The sequence below is a fragment of the Pholcus phalangioides genome, unplaced genomic scaffold, assembly GCF_987345545.1.
Source record: "Pholcus phalangioides strain wild (caught in Gottingen) unplaced genomic scaffold, Ppha-v1.0 ptg000012l_1, whole genome shotgun sequence".
Classification (NCBI taxonomy): Eukaryota; Metazoa; Arthropoda; class Arachnida; order Araneae; family Pholcidae; genus Pholcus; species Pholcus phalangioides.
Window position 1 is genome coordinate 9,131,097 of NW_028301605.1, and position 12,701 is coordinate 9,143,797.

The window sequence follows — 12,701 nt, forward strand, 5'->3', positions numbered from 1 at the left end:
AATATGTAGACGCGCATTTAGATGAAAATGGCTTGTTTAGATGTTTACTATCACTTCTTGAAGTTTTCTACCCGCGAGTTCTGAATCGCCACTCTCTGTATATTAAAAGTTAAAAGAACTAAAATATGAAAATGCATATAAGCATATAATTCGGTACGTACATATACACATATTCAACCCCCCCCCCCCCCCCGTGGCTGCACAAAATTTCGTCCGTATGGTAAAATAAAATACGCCAGCTGCAGCTGAGAGACATGTGCGCCTATTAAAACAAATTCGGAAGTTTATATTTGAATATGATTACATATTACGTATCAAATATTTGTCCCAAGAACCCCCAGTCCCAGCCGGTACGACCTAGAAGCAACGTGGTTACACGGATAATCCCGGTATATTTGCTAAAGAATTCTGTTTTGGTTTCCGCCATTTCCCCTATCGAAGCTTCTGTTTTCTCAAGAACCAACTTGCGCAAGTGTTTTGTTGACCTTACAACGGAAGACGGAAAAAGAAAATTCTGGATCACGTGTAAGGCTCGCAGCTGCTCAATCATTATTGATGTAATGCGGAACGAACATAAAAATGCACAGAGGCGATAAACCTCCAGCATTTACGTCTTTACTTGAAATTTGTAAATATCTTATCGTATAGATTTTTTCTCCTCTGCACCTACCTGGAATATCGAACAGCTATATTACCATATAATTGAAAAAAAAACGATGAAGTTCGCGGTCCTCATAGGAGTTCTCGTGTTGCATTCGTGCCAGGATGCATACGCCACTGGAGATGACGTGGTAGGCACTGATGGACGAATGGTCATTGATCTCACTCACGATTTCAATAAAGACACCATCTACTGGGTGACGACGAAGTCATTATTTGTGAATGTGACCCATAACGGGACGTTTCCGGAAGCTGGATATTGGTGAGTTTCTCTGATATGTTGCGGTACGGAAAAGGAAATTTTCATTACCGCACTGTGTTTGAATCGTGATTTGTAACGCTTTAGGGCTACGTGGTAGGATCGAAAAGTTTTCCGACATTGGCGTAGAATTCCTTACTAAAGCCTCGTAGATCAGTTTTCCTCAACTCTTTTTTTGTTTCATCGCTCCACTTCTTGAAATTTTATCTTCTTATCGCCCTCCAACCAGTGGCGGATCCAGGGGGGGGGGCGATGGGTGCGATCGCCCCCCCCCCAGAGCCTTTAAACAATAGGTGAAGGGGCGATCTCCCCTCCCAAGAGCCTTCAAGCAAACATAACTCCAGTTACCTCACTTTTTTTCTTTATTGATCCTTAATTTTAAAGTTCCTTTCCCTAAAATTTGTTCCCCAAGTTCCACCTTGAGATTTCTTCTGCTGGTAAGGTCGAAAAAATAAAGAAGTCATAGCCGGAGGAGGGTTAATTGTATTCCCACCAAGGTTCTACAGGGATTCCATACGATTCAGCTGTCACGCTGCCTTTCCGCTTACCCCCTAGCGCCTAAGGGCTCGTGTAGAGAGGCAAAAAAAATGTACACCCTTCAGTTTTCTTGGTAACGCGCAATAAAGCACAACCCATCCAATAAGATGAATCATCGTTTTCTAGCCTTTGTTATCTCTTTTTTTTAAAATTCAGTCCTGAAACCCGCAAGCTTGACGTGGATCAAAAAATGGCCATGTCTTCGAAAAAAACTGTTTTCAGTAAGCAAAAATTTAAAAATTTTATAATAAATGGATGTTAAGAAAATTAATTCTATTACTTTTTGTAGCACATCTGGGGTTTTCCCAGAGAATGAAGCTGCATTCGCTTACAGATTCACTGATAATGACATTAACGGGGGGTTCCCCACAGGGTGAGGCTAACAGGGCTCAGGACGATTCTCATCATTTTTTGATTTTCACTCTACAAATTCACTACAGTGGGGCCTAAAAGTATGAAAAATCTCAGCAAAGCCCCCCCCCCCCCCTCCTCGAAAACGTAGCTCAAAAGCCCTGCGCCAGAAGGTGAGCATTTGAACACACATAGCTTCTCTATAATATCTATGAAAATATAGGCCTCGGCCCCATCTAATAATTAAAGCCTTTGTAATTTGAAATAAGTACCTGGATTAAACATTATAACTGGATCGCGCGTATAATGCTTTTCCACAAACCGCCATAAAATCGTTTTAAGCGGAAAAACGGGAAATATTAATATTTCCCGTTCAAAGCGTTTTTCCGCTTGCAACGTCTCTATAGTCTGAGCATTAGTTGAAGATGGAACCACGAAAATGAATCGCACTAAGCGGGAAAAGGTTCTAAGAGCAGTGCCGCAACCAGATGCTTGGTCAGCATCTTGGTGTCCCTTGTAATGTTAAAGGGCAGGTAAAAGGTTGAAATTCACGCCCCCCCCCCTCTCCGGTCCAGCGCCCGGGGCACCAAACCTACCTCCTCTTCCCATGTTTCGGCCTTGAGGAACGTTATAAGTGGAATCCACGATATAAAATTGATTGTGTGGGGTCGGATGTTCTGCGGGAATTAAATTTAACCACCATCTTTTCAGACAAAAAATCTGAAAATTAATATTGTGCACTTGATAATCATAATTAAATAATAATGAAAATCATTCCAATTTGCATGAAAGTAAGCTTTTGCTATTTAACGTATCTGAGGCGAAAAACTGTTTTTGAATAGGTTTTTGACAACCATATAGTCTGCACAAAATTGAATAAGAAATTTATTATTTTAAATCGCGCAATATTAGAATTTCATTAGGAAGTTTCTTTACTCTTAAATTTTTCTTAATTATGCAGACAAATTAGTACCCACATATTTTATTGAAATATGCGTCAATTATTTCTTGTTATCGAAAACAGTCTATACTTGTTTCAATAACTTTTCAATGCTATATTTTCATATTTAAAAACATTTTCATATTTTATCTTGACGTCCTATTCGAATAAGCAAGATTTACCATTTAGTATTTCGTGTATTTGTGTTTCCAAGATTTTATATTTCCTGATAAGTAATTCTCTGAAACTCCTGCTAAGGTGGTTCCAAATTAAAGTTTTCATCCTTTATGAGTTGTTTATTTGAAACCGAACCAGAGATCCAGGTTAGGAGATTGAGAGTAATTTTGATGTTCAGTCAGAAGCGCATTTACGGTTTTGCCGATTTGAAGGCTATTCAAATTTCACCGCCCTTCCACTCTAGTCTAATTTTCTCGACTACTCTATCCACGAATTTTCCATCCCATGTTATAGCCCTCCCCCCCCCCCTTCCCACTCGTGCAAGTACACCTGTATTAAAGTCACTCTTTTAAAGGTCCGTCCCGAGAGAGTTTGCTAGGTGACGCTGGATAAGATAATTAAAGTTAAAGATAATAAAAGTCTTTGTCAGGATCCGCGGTCGTCTCGGGCCTCGGGGAAGCAATAATTTTTAAGGCTTTCGATACAAAGGCAGAGGAACGAGCGTCTTCCTTTGTGAATGACCGAACAAGTATGGTTTACTTCACGCCTGCTGTTATTTTTGCGGTTTATGTCCGACAAAGACTTTTATTAACTTTAATTATCTTACCCAGCGTCCCCTAGCAAACTCTCGTGGGACGGACCTTTTAGTCATTTACATGTTTGCACCCTTTTTTGGTCACACACGTGTTTGACGCTGGTTTTGGTAATTGTTTCGTTACTTACACGCGCTCTAGACAATACCGTTTTAACGCATTCCCCGCGGGCGGGGGCCTCAAATGCAGAGGGGCCTCTGGTTTAAAATTTTAAAAGTAAACGTGTCTCGCCAGGTAGGGGGCTCAGAAAAATTACTTTTTCCGAGGGCCCAGTATACGCTTCTGACGGCTGACTCTAGGCCACTCACTGAACTGGTCCCTCACTCTTTATGTCACTCATTTGATCATTCATTACTCCCGTTTTAAGTCACGCTTTTGCTCATTCACGTGCTTGCAAACTCTCTAGGTCACTCACTGACACGGTCACTTGCTGTCTGGGAAGAGGTGGGTTTATTTGAGGGTTATAAAAATTTCACCACCCTTCTCCCATTTTGCTAATTTTCTTGGCCACTCAAATTTGCCGACCTTCTGAACTTGCCGCCCTGGGCTATAGCCCATTTAGTTCTGTAAATAGGGCATTGTCTTCAGTAACGGGGCATGAGGATGGTTAAAATCAGTGTTGCAAAAAAAAAAATTGAGGGGAAAAACTGAAAAATTACCAGCAAAAAAAAAAGGCTGATGGAATTCAATTTTTCTAGAACTAATAGACATATGAATTATTAGTACAGTAGACTCTCGCTAATCTGGCACATATCACACCAGGGTGTACTGGGTTAACTAAATCGCCGAATTACTGCAAATTGATTGAAAAAGTCCATTTAAATAACAAACTTCTGCTCATAAACATGTGCGCACTATGTTTTCTTCTTCTATGCTCGGAGAAAACCGGCCTAAAAACACCGGTTTACTGGAGGGATTATTGAAAGTCTGACTCTATGCGTAGTAGGATGGGAAACTTCATTTGAAGACAAAAATGGGTTTCAGACGCAAAATATTTTCATTAATCGGGTATACAAAGCTGGAAATTTGTAATTTTTAAAATTTTATCGTCAGGTTTGAAAATTATAAGTGATAAATGAGGAAGTTAAAGGTATTATTTGTAAATACAGACATGTCATAAATGGGTGTTTTATTGTGTGTAGTACTTATTTTCATTTTAAGAAAGGATACAAGTTTGGTGTGCTATAAAATTGTTCACAGAAAGAAAAATTAACTGTCTAGAACGTGAGTAACTGAAAGAAGACTGCTTAATGTTCTCTACATCAATCGCAAAGTCCTCGAAGCGTATACGTGAACACGAAAAGTTGCTGGAGTGAGTGTAGCTCGGCTTTGGATGCTTGAGTTTCCAGCAGCGGTTCCGAACCTTTTCAGTGCATACGCCAAGCAGATCATGAGTAAATACTAAACAAGGTATTGAGCGAAACAAGAGGGACCACCTTAGGGACCCCATGGATGGAAACAAAGTCCCTTTGGTCGGGTCCAGCACCGAGTGGGGAGTACTGAGCTGATATGAATTAGTACGAGACAAGCAGAGCCAGTTGAGAGCCCCACATGGATCTGCCGGCAAATAGATAGAATTCTCTATCGAACGAGACAGACCACAGAGGGCTCACCTGGAATCACTGATGTAAACAAAGCTCATTTGGCCGATCCCATCACCGGCATTCAAAATCTGAACAGGGAAAACATCTACCCTGTGCTGTACTGAAACCGAAACTGCCTTATCACGGACCCTACATATGAGAGGACAAAAGCTGCGCCGCATAGGTTCAGCTTTTTATCTGAAGCCATGAAGTCATTTAAAGTTTGAGCGGTCACAAGAATTTTTCGCAAGCTCAGTGCGACCCGTTACGGGTAAGGGGGCTGTCGGTGTGCGCGTAGTAGCCTACCTATTTATTTGATAACTACTTTGCTGTTGTGCGTAAAGTTCATGCTCCCAAGGGTGGAGCTGACAGGGCCGGGGACGATTCTCATCATTTTTTTTGTTTTTTTAAGCTATAAATTAACTATAAAGGGGCCCGTGAAAAGTCTGGTCTGGGGGCCCACTAGAGGCTTTAGCCTAGGGGCTCGCTCTAGGATGTGGAGGCCATGGTCAGGGCTTTATATAATTTTTTTTTCCTTCAAATGTTCAAGGATCGTCTCTCTTAAACGAGGTTTTTTGTATCCGAGTTAGCTTAGAATTCATTTCCTCTGGTTGACCGAGATCCTTATTTTATTCATATTAATTTGCCTAATTGTTATCATAACGTCACAAAGAAAAACGTTTAATACTTTCACAGGGATCAAAAAAATTAAATTTAAACGGAAAGTATCTCTCTACTTTGACTTGAAAAGCTGGAAAAAAGCATTTATCGAATACATTCGGATGAATTTTTATTTGTGCGCATTGTTTTGTCCGGTTAACTGTGAGCCTTAATTTTTAATTTTTATCAAGCGAAGGAGGAAGAAGTAGTATTCTAGGAACATTTTAAAATACCAATTCTCCATACGCTTTTCATATTATGCTCTCTTTTCATCTGCAAAGTTTTTATTTATTTGTACAATTGCTGATGATACTGTTAATAAAAAAACATTTTTAACTGGTAATGTGCATCAGAATTCCTTACAATAATTTTACAATAATAATACTTTCGCGACATGTTCAGCACTCAGACGATAAAAGCCATTATTGCTTCTCTTCCTGGTCGATCATCTCCGGGTCCTGACGGAATACCCAGTTGTTTCTACAAACGTCTTTCAGACCCGATATCTTCTCTGCTTAGCTCCATCTTCACATCCTTCTATGACTACGGGTCTATCCCATGTTCTTGGAAATCTGCAGTTATTAGTCCAATTTATAAGAATAAAGGCTCCAGGGCAGATCCGAATAATTATCGCCCGATATCGTTAACCGATATATCCTGCAAAATTTTCGAGAGATGCATCGTCAATCAGTTACTTCCATTTGCCGACGATATGGGATTAATCCCCTCAGTTCAGTTTGGCTTCATTCCTGGCCGCTCCTTACCAGTGCAGCAGTTGATTTGTCATGATATATGGGAGAGTGCTATAGACTCTGGACAAGAAATTGATGTAATTTACGTCGATTTCCAAAAGGCATTTGATAAAGTAGACAGATTGCTACTATTGAGGAAGCTAGCTTGCATGGGGATTCCGGATAAAGTTGTGAGGATAATTCAAGAACTGCTGTCAGACAGAGTTCATCAAGTTCGCGTAGCCAGCGTGATGTCTAGAGAATGTCAGGTGCCAAGCGGAGTTGTCCAGGGATCGGTGTTAGGCCCGATCTTATTTACTTTGTACACTTACGATATTACTCATGCTGTGTCACCCATCTCTCTATTGCAATTCGCTGATGACGTGAAGTTATTCTCTCCAGTGGAAAACACTAGGGGCTTAAGAATTGCATGCCAACAACTTTTCCAGTGGAGTTGTCAGTATAAGCTACCTATTTCATCATCAAAAAGTGGATCAATGCATTTAGGTAGACGCACCGATCCTGAATATTACCAACTAGGTAATGAAACGTTACAGCAATTGGATACATGCGTGGATTTAGGTATTGCAATGAACCGCATTCTGGATTTCACTGATCATTATCATGGCATAGTCTGCAAAGCTAATAGAATTTCATATATGTTACGTACGGCATACCGTAAGTGTGATGCGCATACGTTGTCATATGCTTTCTGTGTGTACGTTCGCCCGACTCTGGAGTTCTGTTCGCAAGTATGGAGCCCTTACAAAATCAAGGACATAAAGCTCCTCGAAAAGCCACAGAGGTCGTTTACTAAACGAATACCTGGCATGAGCGGTCTATCTTATTGCCAGAGACTTAAATTTCTGGGTTTACACTCACTGGAATGGCGTAGAATCGCTGCAGATCTGAAGATGTGCTACAAACTAGTCCACCAAATTGTTTATCTACCATCGAGAGAGCCTTTCTTTGAGATCATAGACAGGCAAGTTAACCTTCGTAGGCATCGCTTCCAAATAAGAATACCAATGGCTAGAAGGGATTGTTTTTTCCAAGGATATAGATGCCGTGTGGCAAGAATATGGAACAGTCTTCCATCAGAACTTGTATGTGCCTCCTACGCAAGATTTGCTTCCACTATTGGGGATTTCGACCTGGCTCCGTATGCGAAGTGCTTCCCGTACTGACTATTATTTTTTTTTCTTCCAGTATAAGTGCATTTCATGCCTTCTGGGGTTATTGTAAATAAATAAAAATAAAAAACAATGTTTATAAATATAACACACATTATTCAGTCTGCACCTCAAACTTTTTTTTCGTACGGTATTTTTTGCGAGGGTAGCCGGCACAAACGTTCAAATTTATTATCAAAAACAGCTTATTCATTAATTGTAACACCAGTTGCTGCAAGCAAGTTTTTAAATAAGTATGCTGCATATTGAAAAAATATAATTTTTATAAATATAAATTTCAATTTAGATTTAATTTTTAACTGCCTTCAATTTTTAATTAATTTTTATTTTCAATTAAAATGTAATCGTAATTAATTTTAATGTTAATGTTAATTTTAATTAATTTTTTAAATGAAAATTAATTGAAAGTTTTAAATAATTTTAATTCTTAATTAATTTTTTATTAGTTTTTTTTATTTTAAGTACGTTTGGCCCCTGCGGACACTAGGTTGGGTCTCACCGATCGACATCTTCATTGTGAAAAATCGCCCCCCCCCCAACACATCACCCTGGATCCTCGCCTGCCTCCAACTGAAGCCAACCATCACCACCTAGAGATAGAAGGCCTCTGCAGTGTTTGCCATAAACGTCATTCAGACTACCTAGCAAGTTTGCCACATTTTGAAACACAGCATCCTATTTTGTTTCTTCGTATTTTAGCGTAGAATATACCTGATTGACTCACAAATATTGCATAGTGATTGGATGTGGGGCATAGAAATCGCCAATTCTGAGCCCGATCATTTCTTTTCCTCGCAGGGAATTTTTTTCTTCCCTAAATATTCTGAGGGGAAAATGGACTACTTACTTGACGTCACAAGCAGAATGCGAGGGCCTTCTATCTCTAGGTGGTGATGAGCCAATCCACAGGATCCTATATTATACCAGTAGAGCTCCTACCGCCGCCCTTGGACCATTCTATCCCCCCCCCCCAAGGGTGATTGATATTCACTACTTTGGGAAATATTGTCATAGATACAATTGCTGTGGGCGCGGTAGCCCAGGTCGATAAGATATTCGCCTAAAGTACCAAAGGGTATTTAGCGGTGTCGCGAGTTCGATACCCGGTTTGTTCTTGTCAGGAAACTTTCCTGACACAGAGGTACAGCAGAAACGGCGACATGACCGCAGAAAAAAAATTGCTACCGCAAGTAGTCTCCTCCATCGAGGGTTTAGCGCACCAACCTCTTGGTGAGTATAAAAAAAGAACGAGCCTGCCGTTCGGAATCGACAATAAATTGTAGGTTCCGGTCTAATTAGCCCTCGAGTACAGAAAATAACCGTGGTGCGGCAAAATCGATCAAATGATACAATTGCTGTATATACTCTTTATCTAGGGAGGATATATGTTATCACCCGGGTTATGACGTCACAGCCTCGGCGGAGTGATACTTTACAGACTTGTATCTATCTAGCAGGCTTTGTCACGACCCATGACCATAAATCCTGGAAACGAGCCTCATAAACTGGGATTTTGGTGGACCTTTCTACAATGAATTTGTAAATCAAGAAACAATCGATGAGATTTATCTCAGTCTGGAGCCCTGATTAGCCCCCAGGACCCGCTGCTAAAACACTTAAGTGGGATTCGCCAAATAACTTTGGTTGTGTGCTTTCTCAAAAGGTTGAACACCAGTGGTTCAAAACAATCTCGCATAATAAGATTCAAAATTAAAGTTACGCATTTTCCGGTTCTTTTATACACTGCTCGACAAATGCTAAGGAAAAGTGTTATTTCTCATCATACCATAAGTAATAGTATGTCTATATAATGCAAAATGAAACGAATATCGTCATTTCTTGGCAAAAAAATAAGCAAAAGAAGAAAATATTTTTCTTACGGCAATTGTAAACAGTTACGAAAAAATGTTCGTTCTCTCTGCTGGGAATTGGGACAGGTATGAGTTCGTCAGTAGGAAATGGCATCACATTTGGCATCGGTTGTGCACACATGATATCCACAAAATTGTTAAGGAGAACTAGATAGGGATTTTGTCTCTCTCAAGCTCTCGTCCTCCAAGGCGATTTTAGGTTCCTGTATGGTTCGGGGGGGGGGGATGTTATGATTGTGAGTAATACGTCTGCTGGATGCTTGGAACTGGGGGAGGACCAACAGGTTCTCTGTCGAATCACGCTTTCCAGCACCTACAGTGATTCTGGACACCAGCTACTGTGGAGAGAGAGCAGGGAACTCGCTACCATCAGCAGAATGTACACAATCAGGTCTACAACATTTAAAAATTCACGTATGACAACAACAGGCAAAACTTAACCTGACCAGTTGTCTGCTTCCTAATTGGCAAGACAGATGGCAACACCACTTGATAGAAATTCCGTATAGGCATGTGGGCGCGATGCATTTTGTGATCCGGTAGAGGCTCGAAGTACATGCCAACCGATTTCCTCACTTGCTCTTGAAAATCGTAGTGCCAAATCTGATTATGACAAGACCCTTAATGAACTAGAGGCTCTCGGCAGTGTCGTGCATTAAGACTGCCTTGGTGTATCGGTATTTCAACTTTTAGGGTGCTCCATCATCTCAGAATGATGTGGATTTTTTTAAAAAAGAATTTTTTAACATGAAGTTTTTAAAATGACGTATAGATGGCGTACGCATACTTATACCAGTTTTTTCTCCCTCATTTCTCTATTTTCTAACCGATTTGCTTGAACTATGCGGGGTGACTGTGTATCGTTCAGTGGTGGTGGGAGGGTGCCTGACTGCTCCCGATCAGTCATTTGTTGGTGATTGTGAGTTCGAACCCGTTTGTATCACACCTTTTTTTCGATTATATTATACAATGAAACCTGTACGAAACGGAACGTGAAGAGACTGAAATATTATTCCATTTTAGACAAGTTTCCACTTTATATAAGTGCACATCAAAGTATCAATCAATGAAGGGACTACTTTTTGATTCCGTCTCAAAAATTGTCAGTCTTAGATAAGTTTAGCTGCACAGTGATACCTTGATTTACGAATGTTTTGGCTAACGAACGTGATTCCGAACGAATTATCTTCGTTAGCCGAGGTATCACTGTATTTGTTACGTTTCAGTACCACCTGTCTTTCACAAAAGACAAGCAAAATAAAAGCCAGTTTACTCAGCCGCTTTGAGAGCAGCATTTTTGCAACTATTCCCGCAGCCCTGGGGGAGGGTGGGTTAAATTATTGAAGGTAAGGAATTCGACGCCAAGTCCCTGATTTTTTGCATCTTTCCACACACAAATGAATTTGGATGTCATTGTGATTTCAGGTACCAAATGGAAGACATATCTGCTGGGACCCACGGGGGAACGCATATCGACGCCCCTTGCCATTACTACCAAGGAAGGTGGTGCGTCTCCGACATCCCACTGAAGCAACTGATAGCCCCTGCCGTCGTCGTCGACATCAGCCACCACGTCGGCTTAAATTCTTCAGTCCATCTCGAACCTAGTCACCTGATTTCCTGGGAACAGCAGTACGGAAAGATCCCAGACGGATCGGTTCTCATGATAAGGACAGGATGGGCCCGATTCTGGCCCAATAGATCGACGTATACCGGGACGGAAACACGGGATCCGAATCTAGTCAATTACCCAGCACTGAGGCCTGAAACTGCAGAATGGCTCGCCAAGAACCGCAACATTGTCGGACTAGGAATCGACAGCTTGTCCGTTGAGATGCCCAGAAGTAAAACCCAGAGCGTGCACGTGACCATGGGAAACAGAAACGTCTACAACATCGAGAACGTCAACGACAACCTGAAGCTGCTGCCACCGACGGGAACCATTCTTTATGTGATGCCAATGAAGCTGACCGATGCTAGCGGGGCTCCAAGCAGAATAGTGGCGGTCGTTGACAATGCTGGCAGCAAGGGTGCCGATCTTGCTCGATCTAGCACCGTGCTGATTATTGTTTTAACATTTATAGTGTTGGTATTTAAATCCATACAAATGTCGTAATTCACACCCATTACGCGACATATTTTCGCGGTACGAGGTTTCGTGCTCGGTTTTTGCATAGATATTGTTCTTAAGGTCACACATTGTCATTATGTTCCTTTTTGCGTCGTTACAATTATTAACTTGGAGAGTTGTGATGCAGATGTGTCAATTGAGCCAGTGCTCTTCAACCACTGGTCCGTGGGAATTTTAGGATGGTCTACGAAAAATTTCACCAAATTCTTAAAGTCATTGGTGTCATTCAAGTATTACGTCAGCATCGAGGGGGGGGGGAGGGGTTTCGGATTTGTTGACTTTTGATCACCAGGGGGGGGGGTTTGAAAGTTGCTTACATCATCAACCACCCCTTTTTGAAGATATGAAATATTCTAAGCTGCTGACGAAATTTTGCTGACGGGGGGGGGGGAAAGGAAAGGGGGGGTCAGTTTTTTGCTGAAGTTTGCTGACAGGGGGGGGGGGGGGGTCAAAAATGGCTGAAAATTTGCTTACGTAATACTTGAATGGCCCCATTATATGATTGAGAGATTGCATTGTTGCGGGGTTAGATGGGTGCTTTTAAAAAAACTAATATTTGTGAGGAAAAAAATAGTTTAGTATGTAATAAAAACCGGAGAAATTCAATGGAAGTCATTACAGTTCTTTATACACCAGAAACAACGCTGAAGCCATGCTATATGAAATTAATAAAAATTAATAATAATTAAAATTTTTACAGCGTAACGACCAACTAATACATACTAAGAAGTTGTAATTTGTCCCACCTTAGGTTGCTGAGTTTCTAAAAATGAGCAATGAATATACAGTATAGGTTGAAAATGAGAAAAGTATATTATCATATCATATTCACATGCTGCATACGGTTTTTTAGGTATCCGACTACCTTTATTGTCAATTTTCTTTGAAATGGCACAGGTGGGAACTTCAGTAACATTTTTTTTGATAGAAAGTGTCTCGAAATGAAGAAAACAATAATAAATTTTGGATTACCTAAAATGTCATTTTCTAGGAAAAATAATTTTTTTTTTGTCAA

The 12,701-nt window shown here is 40.7% G+C and overlaps 1 protein-coding gene across 1 annotated transcript; it reads left to right on the plus strand.

Moving 5' to 3' along the window:
* Positions 1 to 580: 580 nt before the first annotated feature.
* On the plus strand, positions 581 to 11,934 carry LOC149079434 (uncharacterized). Its single transcript, XM_089240155.1, has 2 exons — positions 581 to 922; positions 10,981 to 11,934. The coding sequence occupies exons 1-2, from the start codon at positions 717 to 719 to the stop codon at positions 11,669 to 11,671; spliced, it is 897 nt and encodes a 298-aa protein (XP_089096281.1). The 5' UTR covers positions 581 to 716; the 3' UTR covers positions 11,672 to 11,934.
* The last annotated feature ends 767 nt before the right edge of the window (positions 11,935 to 12,701 follow it).

What these genes read in the sequence shown, in the direction of transcription:
- LOC149079434 (XM_089240155.1), top strand. Translation starts at nt 717, where the DNA reads ATGAAGTTCGCGGTCCTCATAGGAGTTCTCGTGTTGCATTCGTGCCAG. An exon ending in TTTCCGGAAGCTGGATATTG is followed by an intron (nt 923 to 10,980) that starts GTGAGTTTCTCT and finishes TTGTGATTTCAG; the next exon opens with GTACCAAATGGAAGACATAT.